The following is a 17,295-nucleotide window of genomic DNA, read 5'->3' on the forward strand; positions in this document are numbered from 1 at the left end:
GAATTAACCTCTTTTTATACTTTTGAACGCTATATGATGTGGTCATTGATAAATATTAATAAAAATTGTCAACAATATTACAATTAACTTGATTGTATTATGTCATTAAGATAGATAATTATTTAATATGAAAAAAGTACAATTGGACATTATTATGTAAGCAGAGATATAACAACCTGCATTCAGTACACTTGTTGTCGGGAGTCGTTCAGTAAACTTCCTGCATCAACTACTACTGTAACTACTACTACAACCACAACAACAACAACAACAACAACAACAACAACTACTACTACAACTTCTACTACTTCTAGTACTACTACTACTACTACTTCTACTACTACTACTACTACTACTACTACTACTACTACTACTACTACTACTACTACTACTACTACTACTACTACTACTACTACTATTACTACTACTACTACTACTACTACTACTACTACTACTACTACTACTACTACTACTACTACTACTACTACTACTACTACTACTACTACTACTACTTAAACTCCTACTACTTTTACTGATACTGCTGCTTCTGCTACTACTACTGCTACAACTTCTACCACCACCACCACCACCACCACCACCACCACCACCACCACCTCCGCCGCCACCGCCGCCGCCATCGCTTTCGCCATCGCCTCCGCCACCGCCTCCGCCTCCGCCACCGCCACCGCCACCGCCAACGCCACCGCCAACGCCACCACTACCACCACCACTACCACCACCACCACCACCACCACCACCTCCTTCGCTCTCGTATGGTATGAAAGTACTGAGGGTGTATATCCCATACACCATCAGTTTCAAACAGTGTAACTGATAATACTACATTTAGGATTTAAACCCGCACCAAGCTATTGTGTTTTCGCATTAACACATCATTTAGGATAAATTTGTGAACAAATCGACCGGTGAACACGTTTTATTTGATAAGCAAGTGCAAATTTGAGATACTAGACTTCTTTCTTTACACACCAAAATCCACAGAAATTCAAATAGGCGCGTTGACACCGAAAATTAAAATTTGAGACGAACATAGTAGCAAATTCGTTTCAAATATGGATGTCCACAATTCCCAGGAACTATATTGATAACATAAACACCAAATTATAAACAATAAAATGTATTAGTGGTTATAAATCAAATTGATGAGAACTCTCGAATATATTTACATAGAAGTGTGTATACAAACATACTTCCATGCGTGGTGAGATTTTAAAGAAGTCTTGGTGATGTGCTTGGAAACTAAGATGAGGTTAGTTGTTGACCATCGTTTACACTGATCAAGAATATTTAGTCACCTATTGAATGCTTATCTTGGATTGGATAAAACCTATTTCGCCATCCGTTCCGAGTATTACCGGACGCATATGTATACATGCTTTGAAAATCATGCTCATAAGTGAAATACTTGCTCACAACTGAAAGGGTTTTATGCTACAAACACGCAACCTATATGGCCTTTGCTATTGCCACTACCACTCTTACAGGACACATTGAAGTACATCTTCGTTTTTGAAGTGGGATATCATTTCCTCTTCGAACACAGAAAGCAGCTTTAATTCGAGGATTTTGTGTGAGGAGATCAATTGTCGTTATGGTGGATCCGACATCATTATAAGTTACAGATGAACACTTTTGTTGCTGCTAAAAAAGGTGCAAAAGTCAAACAAAACTTCACAATGACCACACTTGCAAGGAACCAAAGTAAATATTAGGTCAACAAGTATTGGTGAGACAGGAAAATGTTGAACACCCAAACAAATTCACCAACATTCTTGGGACCTTATACAATGTTCAAATAGCGCCAAATTACACTTATACATTTAAATCCCTTGAAATAAAAATACCTTTAACTCACTTGTTAATACCCAGCGCGTTTAACTATGCCATACAAGCAGCCATTCACAGGAACATGCAAATTATTTTGATGACACTATGGCAATGCCAACTGATTCCTCTCACAACAACAAACATTGAGAAAGATTGTAGAGCACTTATCAAAATGGCATGCATTATTACATAGTTTAACGGTTGGGATTGTTGCACGTTCAATACTCGTGTGTTCTCGCAGTTCCGTCCAACTCATCGTTACCGTTTCCCTGTCTTTCACGTAACCGAAATTTGAAAGAATCTTTCTGACTGTGCTATTTGTTCGGCGATCCCGGCGTCCGGTGCACACGTAAAATCTTTTGAGAGGTTACTACTTGTTCGAAAATCTAACACAAGCTTACCTAGTAATGGCCCAGCATCACTTCCGTTGTTTCAGGACATTCAGTAATGTTTCCGACTGCCTCCTGTACTGATGAAAAAAAATAGGTTATCATGAATGGATTTTGATTTCAAATAGCTAACAAAATAACACCTTATTATCCTGGCGTGAAACCCGATCTTCCACCCTCTTTGCTCTACTCTAATGCACCATCAACAAACGTTTAATCTCCTGCTCAACACTCTCCATTCGTGTTTCAGGACACAATATAAGACTTTATTATCCCCCGCCATAGGCGGAGAGATATTGTTTTGGCGTTGTTCGTCCGTCCTTCCGTCCGTCCTTCCGTCCGTCCGTCTTTCCGTGCGCCCGTCCGTCCGTCCGTCCGGAGCCATATCTTGGAAGTGCTTTTGCAGATTTCATTGAAACTTGGTATGAGTATATACATGGATAATAGGACCATGCACGCCAAATGGCATAGTACACCATTGCTGAATGTTGATAAAAATGTCTGCTCAATTATTCTTTACAATTGAACTTTTGTATTGAGAATTTTCAGTAAATGTCTTATTATAATATCTAGCATGAGATTTCATATGGAGTGTTTGGGGTAAAGGTCACTGTTTGAAGATATTGAGTAATTGTTTCCACAAAATAACTTGAAAATAAAATTGAGTTATTGCAATTAAACATTATACATATACAACTTGTGTCAATGGATTGCACATTCAATTGGGGGGGGGGGGGGGACGGACGGAATAACCATCGTTAATCGCACACGTACTAAATCAGTCAATAACATTTACAATTAAAAGAACATTCAAAACGCGCTGTAATTCGACAGCGCTTGTTATTTAGGTGTATTTATTGTTGTTATTCATGTTTGCCATACACCATATCTGATACACAAACATACATTCATGTTTGGTATTTGAAACTATGTTATTTTATTTCGAACTCAAGTAAATGTTTACGTTAAAACGCGTAACTAATTGTTTAAGGCCTTTTCACAGATTTTAAATGCTATATATTAATATATGTAAACATGTTATCTAAAAATCTCCAGTAAACAAACAAGAATAAAGTTTAAGAAAGAAAAAAAGGAACCCTCAACTGGGCTCAAACCACTGACCCCTGGAGTAAAAGTCCATCGCTTAGACCACACGGCTATCCGTGCTCATGCAATGAGTGATGTATTTTATACTTTATATAAGCAATCCTCGTAGTATCCCAAAATATAATGGCAACAACAGAACTCTCTAAATTATTCAATCGTTTTTCGTTGACACGCTTTTATAATTTTGGTGTCTTTAAATCGTCAAAAGATGCAGATAATGGATATATTAGAGCATGGTAAATGTTCAGTATTACTGTTTCCACACAAATATCATAACTAAAACGAAACTTTGCGAATCTGATTTTTTTTTATAAATAATTTTGTCAATTTCCAAAACGTGAAAAAGCCCCTTTAAGTGAATCTTATCTTATCTTTTAAGTATGTTCACCTTTTTAAAATAAATAATAATTCTGATCTATATGATAAAACATGCATGTATTTGTTTTACTGATATGACTTGTTTAAGTTTTTTATGAATTGTTAAACTTTTAATCTACTATAAAGTACGAATATATAGTGTAACTTGTACTCGAACAATCAATACATGATAAGAACAGGGTAACCTTAGTTTATATATATATATATACAATTTAGATGATAGTATATTATTTGAGTAAACAATGACAATTGCGTTTGTTTACTGGTGTATATTGTTTATTTTCTTTACATAATATTTTCAAAAACAATTGGACATTATGTCAGCTGAAATCGAAAAAAGTGCAATCAGTACACTTGCGTGTCGTTCAATTTACCAATTATGGTTAGCGTCTAGAAATAAGACCTTGGCAAACAGCGTAGACCAAGATGAGACGCCGCATGATGCTTAAAGTATTTTCTGTAAGAAACATTATAAATATAGAAATACATATACTAGACATCGCTAATTTTGGAAATAAATTGATCCAATTTAGAAGGATGGGAGAGTCCACTTGGCATAAATGGGTTAAACATTCATGACTGATAAGCGGCAGCACTACTTACATTGCTATTACTACCGCTACAGCAGCAACCGCAGTGACATTAACAATAAACATTCATCATCAACTCATGACATCAACGGTCAATTCTTTATCCGTATCTTTACACAGAATAAACATGAGTGATCGTTTGGCCGTATAAAACAAACGTTTGAAATTAGTTTCTTGCTATAGTAAAGAAATAACCGGATCTGCAATTGGTTTTATGTTAAAAGATAGCAGAACGTGATGAAAATGATAACGCAAACTACACATGCATTAAGTCGGCTTCTCCCAGCGCGAGGCTCATACAATATTGCAATTCGTGTTCATACATAAATACTTCTCATGAAGCGATCTCTAAGAATTGCATATGAGGTGAATGAATCACGGTATATGTTTCTGTTCCTCAAAAGCAAAACTTTTTTCTACAACTTAAACTTGAACGAACGAAGCCATATATGTGCAACTTGATACATATTCGTATTTAACTGAGTGAAGACCTCGATTCAAAAAGCATATGTTTTGTTGCATTGCGTAAACGTCACGGGTATTTAAGTTACTCATGTTGATGACGTACTTATGCGACCCCTACTAGTAAGAATTCTAATACCCAACACGAAACATCGAACGCAACTAAATGCTAACACATAATTTGCGTTGACACAAAAGGGTGGTGCAACAGTGCTAGCCTTACATGCCACTAAGTACTAGCTAAATACGTAAGGTAGTTTCATTTAATTCAAAACATCAATTTTAATACCAATGTCACATATAATAACATGTAACAAGAAATAATACACTATGAAACATAATCATTGTCCGGTTTTTCTTTATCACCATTTTAGGCAATGTGCAAACATACATGTTTTGCCATTTACCTAACCACACAGATCGTTTATGCAGGCCCGAATTTACTCTTTTGTTAAATTAAATTTTGTTTGTGTAAATGTTAAACTATCTACACCTGTACAAGTATATTTAAACATAACTGGTTATAGTCTGATATACTAGTAATTATTGTGTGTTTATCATATAATTAATTTTATTCTGCATAACAATGAACAATTGAGTTGGTATGTACACATCAATGAACACATGAGGAACGTCCGACACACTTTTGTGATTAAACCTTTTTTCAAATCCAGCTAACAACAGTTCACACATAACAATCTTAACTAAATGTTACTTTATGTAACTTTGTCAAAATTACTTTTTGCTTCGTTGCATTTAAATATATTTTTTCAATACAAAAACTCGTAACTGCATAAGAATAAGAAATTATATAAAACAACAACAAGAATCAACCGGGGATAAAAAAACAAGATAAGTATCAATAATATACACATATGTCCTAAGTTTGCCCCGCAGCGGCCGCACCGGTCCCCAACTGCGTGCCAGCACCAACACTGATAACCTTGACCTCACTGCCCTCGCCCCCGTGTGGCTCCACGCCGAAGGCGGTTATGAATACGTTAGACACTATGACGAGCAGCACCAGGATATTGCAGAACTTATCGAGGCGCTCCTCAATCAGGCGCTGCCGGCGGTCGTTGTCGTGAACGGCGGCGGTGGTGTCGGCCTTGTGCTCGTCCAGTTTCTTCTCTATGGACCAGATAATCAGCATGCAGATGGTGAATATGACCTGGGGAGGGAGATGCATGGTGTCAATGCATTGTTGGCAGTAGAGTATCAAGTCGTATTGTGACATATAAAGAAGCAGTAGTAGTTGTAGTAAATCATGTCGTAAATCATGTTATATCGTGAGGTCGAACTCTGAGTGTCAAGTCGTGTCGCGGCGAGTAAGCTATAACACTCACGTAACCATACATGCATTGATGTACGCTGCAAAATAGCGTACCCGCATTTATCACATGCTATACCCTGTTTCCCATGTAATATAACCATTACGAATATTTGTATCTTAAATATGTGTTATATACTTTTTAAGCATTTTCATTGGCTTAGTTTTTGTTCGATTGACCAATTTCATTTTGTTATTTTGCTGAAATTACGTTGCAAGGTCAAATGACGTCAAGAAATGTTAACAACATTCGGGATTTATCATTTTGTTTGCGTAAATATTTATTTAATTTGCTCATAAAAAAACATGTGATAAAAAAGATCTGACACTCTTTGTCATATCAAACGATATTTTATTAAACTCGTCCAGGAAATTCGTTAGTAAGCTAGCCAAAGGCTCGCTTACTAACACAATTCCCGAACTCGTTTAATAAAATATGGTATGATAGGACAACTCGTGCCGGATACTATATTTATCACTTGTGAATTGTAGTTGACGAGTATTTCGCAAACGTTGTACAAAGCAAAACTTCATAGAATAGTAACGTGGCCTTATACTAATATACGAATTGAGAACAATAAACAATATGTAAATCCAATCATATTACGTAATTAACAATCCTTGAATACGATCATTTTAATAGATCAGCAATTCTTCTATGCTCACAATGATCGGTTAGTATCATCGTACACTCCTGTAGCCATACTTGCGTATTATGCAATGCATAAACAATTCTCGCATATTATAGTGATTCGTTATACATATATAGCGAACATAAAAACTATGGCGAAAGTTTTTACCTGTAGGCCGATTGACATTATAATGAAGACGAAGATGGGGTAGTAATATTTGTCCTTGTTCTCCATGGAGAGGAGAGACTTAAGCTGGGACACGTTCGCCATCACCAAGGCGACGTCCATCAACTGGTGGATGAAGTTGCGCTTACCCACGTAGATGTTAGGCGTCTCAGACATGTTCTGGAAGGTGGAATGCGATAATTTGTGAACTATAGAGCATACGGGAGACACGGGAAAAGGGGACTTAATGCAGTTTCCGGAAGTGTCGTTCAGGTAAAGCAGGTGAAGTCCAAATAAGCTAATCGGGGACGACTTTCCGCTTTAATGTCTTTTTCGGTAAAAGGGTGTCTCTTTTTAGCGAATATCCCATCTAGGCGGACAGTGAACGATTGGAAATGTATAACTGTCTAACACACTACACATGTATTTGTTTTCCAATTGATTCGTTGTTCCTTAGCATTTGTGAGCAGTAACAATACTATTAACGTTTCTGCCATTTATATTCACTTTGTGTACTGGTTAACTAAGATGAACGACGACAAGATATGTCTGTATTCATAAAATTCAAGAAGTAAACATGTAGTCCCAAGTAAGGATAGAAAGCAAAATACTGGGGATTATTAACATAATAATTTTATATATTTAATCGCCTAGAATTAGATAAATGTTTGTACACTATGCCATCTAATTGGCTATACACAACGATTAATATGATTTAAATGCTTGATTCACTCAGTGAATCGGAATACTTTTTTCATTTAAAAGTACTCACTTAAAACACCAAGACGTGTAAAACAAAGATTGACGTTTAATAACCATCATAATAACCATGTAAACTAAAAGAAAGACCAAGACAAAACACATGCAGTATTTAAAAAATAATTTGAAAGTCAAAATTATTAAAACTTTGTTGTATCAATTCTCAAAACCGGAGACAAAACTATATTATTTCAAATTTAACTGTATAATGCATATACGTAGTACCTTAAATGTTGCGTCAACGGCATCCTCCGATGTCGGAACGTTTGTTGTTTGTGACGTCATCTCGACCACTTCCGTTTCGTTATGAAGCTCTATAAACTGGGACATGGTTGGCTCCTGTTTGAAAAAGTGATGTTTCAGATCGTTACTTGAACATTTACTTTCCGAAATATATTACAAGCACAAATGATGTAATAAAAGTATTTTTTGTAAACGTATACAGGTAATGGTTAGAATTTACGAGGGAGAATCTTCAATATTCAAAATTCCATTTTAAATAAAGAAACACACATACATCATAGCTTGACAAAATAAATTTAATTTCATTTTTGTTACATATTATTTCGCGCGAATGCATACTTTTTCAGTTGTAAACCTCATTTAGACTTCATAAATCCATTTCGAATTAAAAAAGAAATAATTAATGAGAATAATAAATGTATTCGCTCACCTTTCAACAGAGAATATCCGTTAAATTTAGAGTATCTATCCGGTAAATATAAAAAGTTATACTTTAAGATTGTATTATCTTTGTGTAGCTTGTTTAAATCTGAATGATTATTGTCTTCGTTATATAAATAGATAAATTATAAACTATAATTCTAAAGCGCGAGAAAATGTGAACACACTATATAATATTTTAAGGCATCTAATATTTTGATTTGTGAATTAACCTCTTTTTATACTTTTGAACGCTATATGATGTGGTCATTGATAAATATTAATAAAAATTGTCAACAATATTACAATTAACTTGATTGTATTATGTCATTAAGATAGATAATTATTTAATATGAAAAAAGTACAATTGGACATTATTATGTAAGCAGAGATATAACAACCTGCATTCAGTACACTTGTTGTCGGGAGTCGTTCAGTAAACTTCCTGCATCAACTACTACTGTAACTACTACTACAACCACAACAACAACAACAACAACAACAACAACAACTACTACTACAACTTCTACTACTTCTAGTACTACTACTACTACTACTTCTACTACTACTACTACTACTACTACTACTACTACTACTACTACTACTACTACTACTACTACTACTACTACTACTATTACTACTACTACTACTACTACTACTACTACTACTACTACTACTACTACTACTACTACTACTACTACTACTACTACTACTACTACTACTACTACTTAAACTCCTACTACTTTTACTGATACTGCTGCTTCTGCTACTACTACTGCTACAACTTCTACCACCACCACCACCACCACCACCACCACCACCACCACCACCACCTCCGCCGCCACCGCCGCCGCCATCGCTTTCGCCATCGCCTCCGCCACCGCCTCCGCCTCCGCCACCGCCACCGCCAACGCCACCGCCAACGCCACCACTACCACCACCACTACCACCACCACCACCACCACCACCACCTCCTTCGCTCTCGTATGGTATGAAAGTACTGAGGGTGTATATCCCATACACCATCAGTTTCAAACAGTGTAACTGATAATACTACATTTAGGATTTAAACCCGCACCAAGCTATTGTGTTTTCGCATTAACACATCATTTAGGATAAATTTGTGAACAAATCGACCGGTGAACACGTTTTATTTGATAAGCAAGTGCAAATTTGAGATACTAGACTTCTTTCTTTACACACCAAAATCCACAGAAATTCAAATAGGCGCGTTGACACCGAAAATTAAAATTTGAGACGAACATAGTAGCAAATTCGTTTCAAATATGGATGTCCACAATTCCCAGGAACTATATTGATAACATAAACACCAAATTATAAACAATAAAATGTATTAGTGGTTATAAATCAAATTGATGAGAACTCTCGAATATATTTACATAGAAGTGTGTATACAAACATACTTCCATGCGTGGTGAGATTTTAAAGAAGTCTTGGTGATGTGCTTGGAAACTAAGATGAGGTTAGTTGTTGACCATCGTTTACACTGATCAAGAATATTTAGTCACCTATTGAATGCTTATCTTGGATTGGATAAAACCTATTTCGCCATCCGTTCCGAGTATTACCGGACGCATATGTATACATGCTTTGAAAATCATGCTCATAAGTGAAATACTTGCTCACAACTGAAAGGGTTTTATGCTACAAACACGCAACCTATATGGCCTTTGCTATTGCCACTACCACTCTTACAGGACACATTGAAGTACATCTTCGTTTTTGAAGTGGGATATCATTTCCTCTTCGAACACAGAAAGCAGCTTTAATTCGAGGATTTTGTGTGAGGAGATCAATTGTCGTTATGGTGGATCCGACATCATTATAAGTTACAGATGAACACTTTTGTTGCTGCTAAAAAAGGTGCAAAAGTCAAACAAAACTTCACAATGACCACACTTGCAAGGAACCAAAGTAAATATTAGGTCAACAAGTATTGGTGAGACAGGAAAATGTTGAACACCCAAACAAATTCACCAACATTCTTGGGACCTTATACAATGTTCAAATAGCGCCAAATTACACTTATACATTTAAATCCCTTGAAATAAAAATACCTTTAACTCACTTGTTAATACCCAGCGCGTTTAACTATGCCATACAAGCAGCCATTCACAGGAACATGCAAATTATTTTGATGACACTATGGCAATGCCAACTGATTCCTCTCACAACAACAAACATTGAGAAAGACTGTAGAGCACTTATCAAAATGGCATGCATTATTACATAGTTTAACGGTTGGGATTGTTGCACGTTCAATACTCGTGTGTTCTCGCAGTTCCGTCCAACTCATCGTTACCGTTTCCCTGTCTTTCACGTAACCGAAATTTGAAAGAATCTTTCTGACTGTGCTATTTGTTCGGCGATCCCGGCGTCCGGTGCACACGTAAAATCTTTTGAGAGGTTACTACTTGTTCGAAAATCTAACACAAGCTTACCTAGTAATGGCCCAGCATCACTTCCGTTGTTTCAGGACATTCAGTAATGTTTCCGACTGCCTCCTGTACTGATGAAAAAAAATAGGTTATCATGAATGGATTTTGATTTCAAATAGCTAACAAAATAACACCTTATTATCCTGGCGTGAAACCCGATCTTCCACCCTCTTTGCTCTACTCTAATGCACCATCAACAAACGTTTAATCTCCTGCTCAACACTCTCCATTCGTGTTTCAGGACACAATATAAGACTTTATTATCCCCCGCCATAGGCGGAGAGATATTGTTTTGGCGTTGTTCGTCCGTCCTTCCGTCCGTCCGTCCTTCCGTCCGTCCGTCTTTCCGTGCGCCCGTCCGTCCGTCCGTCCGGAGCCATATCTTGGAAGTGCTTTTGCAGATTTCATTGAAACTTGGTATGAGTATATACATGGATAATAGGACCATGCACGCCAAATGGCATAGTACACCATTTGTTAATAACAGAGTTATGGCCCTTTGTATCTTTAAAAAATGCTTTTTGTGAGTCCGGAGCCAAAGCAGTGTCCAGAAGCATATTGGCGGGGGGTATGAATTCAACGAATTAGCTTGTTTTTTAGATAATGCACTGTAAAGGTGCCAACCTTAAGCGAACATGAATGCAACAATTTGCACATACAGACGTTCCAACACCATATTATTTCTGAAATGCATTTTCAATGCGCTGATTTCAACAATAAAAGTATGTACTTCACAAACCAAGAAATAGTTTTTACACAAATCAAAATAGACTGGTGCTTTGGGTGAAAAGAAGATGATAGTAACCATTTGCTTATATGTTTTCAAACACGTTACACTGTACAATGAGGTAAATACCAAAAGGAAAGTGCTAGGAGAGCAGATAAAATAAATGTAGGCTTTCAGATAGCTTTTGTTAGAATTTCCATTGGGAACACCAGTTAACGCAGAATACTAAAAGCAAACAATAGCGTTGCGACTACTTCGTGTGCGAAACAAAATAAACCAATAAGGAATGTGCTGCCATGAAGTCCTCAAATGAGAATAGCATGGCTGAAATTAAGAAAACCTTGGATAATGATTATACAAAACTTGAGCGAACATATGCATTACGGTTAATTTTGACAAGGACAGTTATTAGAACAATCCAATATTTAAGTCAGATGCAACGCCCTTTCAACCTGGAATAATTGATGTCACCAAAATGTGTGACGAAAATACTTAAAACAAGAAAACTGTGGGATACATATATCAAATACACTTTGCGTGGTTTCAGTGCTTAGAAATAAGGGGAAGCCAGTTCATTGTGGGCGTCACTTTTCGGCAAATGTTGCAGAGTGTTAACCAATAAAGGATGAAGGGAACTAGCAGAGGTCGTAAGCTCACATGATACCTTAGGATATAAAATAGCAAATGTCACATGGGATGGTGACAGCAAAGAATACCAAGATGTTAGCAGCTCTAAGAGCAACAAATAAGACCATCTAAGGGATAACAGGATATTAAGAAACTTTAGAAACTACCTGAAGCGCGATATTAACAAATTGCCATTCTCTATGGGCAAGATCTACTAGAGCCATAAAATGTCATATGATAGACATCGTTTTACGCTCTATGTGAAATCAAAATGTATGACCATGATATGATAGACATCGTTTTACGCTCTATGTGAAATCAAAATGTATGACCATGCTCAAAGCGGCTCACAATAAAAATCAGGGTAAACTTGAGGCTCTGTAAATGGTTAAGTCAGATGTCATATCAAATGATCTTATTCTACGTGGTTTACTGCGAAAGGCAGTGCGCCAAGTACAATATTCAACTTTATGCCAGTTAATGTCAAGGTTTAAATGGTGTCTAGTGACCACGACCAAGTCAACAACTATATTGAAATGGTGTAAGATTCTTTTGCTCTGACGCTACAACACTTTTGACTACAACACAGAAAGCTAAGGCGGTCAATAGGTCACAAGCAATATACCCTCAAAATTATGTGGGTCGGATACATGGGTAAATACACAAATTTAACAACATGTACGCAAATACCAGTGAACTTAAAGCGTGATCAAATGTAGTTGACCGATGGCGTTCAGAACGCAGCATCCGTAACAAAGCGGCTGTACAAAGTCAAGAAAGCACGATCTTCACAAGCTAGCACAAGAAATCGAAAATACAAACTACATGAGGAAATTAATTATTGCAAAGAGATGAGTATTCCTAATAGCAACAGCCTCTAACACCTTTAGCATCATTCATATTCTTAATAAGATATGTTATCGTTTTTTCAATACTTACCTGATTATACTTAATCTGAATCATTTTTGGCTTTAAAACAAACTTATAAGTCCCTGAAGTGTACCCCAAACTATGATTTCCCCCTTTTACATTAACACACGACACAATTGTTGAACTCAAACTGATGTTAGCTCACAATATACTTAAACGTTCTATATATGAACGTAAACGAGACATTTGTAAGTAAAAATGAATACATTATTTTGCAGATGAAGATCCCCATAACCATACCTTGAAAGAGCATTACTCACTTAATTGTAAATGATTGATTTTAAATACGATCATAGCTGACTGGAATGTTGCACTACTTATAGCTGCTTTGCCTCATAAATCTATTGTTCAAATTAATAGTTGCAAATTTTAACAATTATACAAAATGAACGTCATGTGTATGACATTAAATATGTTTTTGAGATATATTTCATAGAGGTCTTTTAAATTAGTTGACATATGAAATATGCAAATCTATACCTTGTTATCGATGTTAAACGCTTATCAAAGCATACTAGCAATGTCAAAAGGCTTGACATAAACATGTTTTAATAGGGTTAAAATCTATTCTGGCACCGATTTTTTTTTAACGAGATTGCTTTTCACTTGTCTAGTTAACTAAGATGAACTGTTAATAAACCGAGTGATTGTTATCATATTGTGTGAATAAAACCATAATTATGGTGAATTGTCGCTGGAATATTAATTATGAGATTGTGACTTTAAACAATATAAAAGTAGATAGTATGTGGCAATGTTTATTATCTTGAATGGATATCTTTTTTCCGCATTGACTTAGTGCTGTTTATTCCAATAAAGTCATATTTAATTAATTTTAAGTATTTAATATGAGCAATTTAACATAAAATGTGTATAAATAAACTAGACATTCGACAATGCGAGCTTATACTAATACGCTTCATTTTTTTTCTTTAACTATATTAAGTTAAGTAGATGCAATAACAGTATATTGTTGTTGAATGCTGTTTATTATGGTTGATCTTTATGGTGTTGAAATTGTTCCATCAGACATTAAGTTTTTTGGACTATGTTCACACACACATATTATGAAACCGAATCAATTTCAAAGATGTTCCCTTGTGTGGTCCATTATCAATCTTATGTAAGTTATGATTCATTCTAGTTAAGCACACCCTCCTAGCAAATTTATCTGCGAGTTGGTACACACGATAGCTTTAAAGGGGCCTTTTCACGTTTTGGTAAATTAACAATATTGATAAAAGATGTTTCATATTTGCAAATTTTCGTTTAAGTTATGATATGTGTGAGACAACCGTTATACTAAACATTTACCATGCTCTAAAATAGCATTTATATGCATCTTTTTACGATTTAAAAACTTGAAATTTATAAAGCGTTGCAACTCGAAACGATTAAATAATTTGGAGAGCTCTGTTGTTGTCGTAATATTTTGTGAAACTACGAGGATCGCTTATATCAAGTATAAAATACATCTTTCTTTGTAAATGGAAGAATGGCCGAGAGGTATAATGCGTAGACTTTTTACTCCATGACTCCAGGGGTCAATGGTTTGAGTCCTGCTGAGTGTTACCTTTTTTTTTCTTTATTTGATTTGATTCTTAATTTTGTACTGGAACTTGTTAGATCTAATGTTTACGTTTATCAATATAAAGCATTTAATGACAAACTTCAAAACATGCCAAAATATATCAAAAAGGCCCCTTTAAATTATTGTTTACTAACTGTATATACATATTTCTTTAATTAAATCATACACCAACTTGGTTTTACAAACAATATATGACGTTAGTGTTTACATGAAGTTTAAAACCATACATGGGTATGAGCCTGTTTGGAAACCGACCCTTGGCTACCGCACAACAGAAGAACTTGAAGATGTGTTTTGTTTAAATTGAAATATTGGTTAAAGCCAAATACCAGTTGAAAGGAAAAATAGGTGTAAAACAAATGTAAGTAAAATGCTTGGAGTATAACGACATAATATGCGAAAATATACCAGACATTATTCTCAAACATTTTCCTTCCTTAGTTTGCAATGTTCTATTAATTACACATATGGTTATGACCCACTGCAACTTTTACGAGCCCAACTAGTCTACATCGCCACAGTTGAAATCATTGTTCAGTGTTGTTTTGGATATTTTTGTCCTGTATTGTACAGGCATTTTGTCATTTTATCTAATTAAAAGACAAGAGTGTAAGCAAAATTATCTCTTCTGATAAGATCTTCGGAGTTCCATTTACCTTAAATTTCATGCAACTAAAGAATGTTTGTTCGCGTTTTTTAGTTTAGCTACTAAGTTAGCCATAACAATGGCAGCACGTTTATGTCTATCAGAGAGCAAGCCGGTTTAACCATCTGAACTACGCGTTTAGGCTTTTTCAGATAGACAGGAAACATAATAAAGGCATAACACTTACAAACTTCACCGGAATTGTCTCTCCAGGACCACAATTTGGTAGTCTATTGCTCTTAGGTACATCGATATTAATACTCTTGAAGACATTACATGCGCGTATTACAACAGAACATAGAAGCACAATAATCACTTAACAGTTGTCGCAATTATCTATATGCAATACATTATTATTAAAGTGTACGTATTGGAAATCTGGGGCTTACGTCTCCAAGAATCTAATTTTCAAATTAATTAATTCATCTAAATTTTAAAACAAATATTTACACTTTTCAAATGCGGTTACTTGTATTATGTTTAACTTATAATAATATAGAATCATTTGCTTTCTAGAAAAACCATCCATGTTTTCTAATCATTTCACATTCAGTAAATTTTAATCGTATGCACAAATCGTTTATATTTGTTTTTTTTTATTCCTGCTTAAAGATACGACGCTGACATTTTACAATACGTTGTAAAGAAAACAAATAACTATTGGTAATAGAATGAAAACAGAATTGCAACATGAAACAAGAATTAAAGTTAATATTAATTTTAAGCCAACCAATCCCTTTAAACCATAGCACTGCTACAGGCTTAAAAAATATGAAAAAGATTACACTCATAGCAACCATGCTAAATAATGTTAACATTAATATAACGTATTATATAAAATACTTATGTGTGTAGTTGACTCGGTGAATACCTTCAAAGACCCAAATACGAACACAACTGAATAAATGCTTGCATGCATTTAATACTGTTTTCCTGAAAAGGGAATATGCAATAAAACACATCTTTTTTTCAGAAACTTTTCAGAAATAGTTGAACAAAAATGTAGCTTTTTGCTCAGCAACCTTACACTCCATCAAGCTTTTTCGACATCTAATATAATTCGTACACTTGTGGAGTTCGCAATTCAGATTGATTGTTGTAAACCATTTAATGTTCATATTTGCATGCTTTATTTGCTGTTTAAATGCATTGCGGTAAACTAAGATATTTCGTTCTACAATAGTTTATCACAGCTCTTTGGCAGACATGAAAGTTGGGACACGGAGATACATGGATATAGTTTCATAACTAATTGTCACATTTTGACCAATTTTGTCTGATACTTGTCAATATTTGTCATGCCATATTTCATATAACTAAGAATATAGTATTACATTTGGTAGTGGTAAAATTTAAAATCAGTATCAGTTGTTTAGTTTTATAAACACTTTCTCACATTCGTTATGTTTGTATTTTGTGGGATTTTAAGACGTGGCCGATTCATTGACCTCAGTTTTGATAATTATTAATGTTTATTTATTTGCGCATTATCTTGTGTTTGCATCTTTTTTGTTAATTTCATATGCCTCACATAAAGTGCCTGTGATTTTGTTTGAAGATTTTTTTGTCCGCTATTGGCTGTAGAGTTGTAACTATCATATATGAAGTAATAAGTAATACCTCTTTTGTGCGGATGGAAGTGCAAGATAACACTGACGTAACCATTCATACACCAGATGACATCCTCTGCAAAAATAAGAGAAAGAAATAATTTAAATTCTTAACTATGTAATGTTTGTCAATATTTCATTTAAATGTAGGCATTACGCTGTGTGTACCTAGTTGTGTTTTCGTTTTTAAAAAGCCTGCTTACCAGAGTGATGGGAAACACCAAATTCATACGCTAAAATATTAAATCGTTATTAGTTTTATTTCAATGTTTATTAATAACTTGAAAGACATTGAAAATGTTATCTTTTGCATATTTATCTCTATATCCATTTTTATTCGTTAAATTGATCGAACGAAGCTACAGATTGAATGCTCAGATCC

At 35.1% G+C, this 17,295-nt stretch overlaps 1 protein-coding gene across 1 annotated transcript; it reads right to left on the minus strand.

The window, feature by feature from the left end:
• Positions 1–5,019: 5,019 nt before the first annotated feature.
• On the minus strand, positions 5,020–8,549 carry LOC127853258 (ninjurin-1-like). The gene is made up of 4 exons (XM_052387604.1): positions 8,334–8,549; positions 7,886–7,999; positions 6,905–7,081; positions 5,020–5,945 (listed from the first exon to the last, which is right to left on the minus strand). The coding sequence occupies exons 2-4, from the start codon at positions 7,988–7,990 to the stop codon at positions 5,655–5,657; spliced, it is 573 nt and encodes a 190-aa protein (XP_052243564.1). The 5' UTR covers positions 7,991–7,999; positions 8,334–8,549; the 3' UTR covers positions 5,020–5,654.
• Positions 8,550–17,295: the final 8,746 nt, after the last annotated feature.

The sequence above is a fragment of the Dreissena polymorpha genome, chromosome 12 (genome assembly GCF_020536995.1).
Source record: "Dreissena polymorpha isolate Duluth1 chromosome 12, UMN_Dpol_1.0, whole genome shotgun sequence".
Classification (NCBI taxonomy): Eukaryota; Metazoa; Mollusca; class Bivalvia; order Myida; family Dreissenidae; genus Dreissena; species Dreissena polymorpha.

Coding starts and splice junctions, on each gene's coding strand:
- LOC127853258 (XM_052387604.1), bottom strand. CDS start 7,990: ATGTCCCAGTTTATAGAGCTTCATAACGAAACGGAAGTGGTCGAGATG. Junction 7,082..7,885: donor CCGTTGACGCAACATTTAAG/GTACTACGTATA, acceptor TCCACCTTCCAG/AACATGTCTGAGACGCCTAA. Junction 5,946..6,904: donor TAATGTCAATCGGCCTACAG/GTAAAAACTTTC, acceptor CTCCCTCCCCAG/GTCATATTCACCATCTGCAT.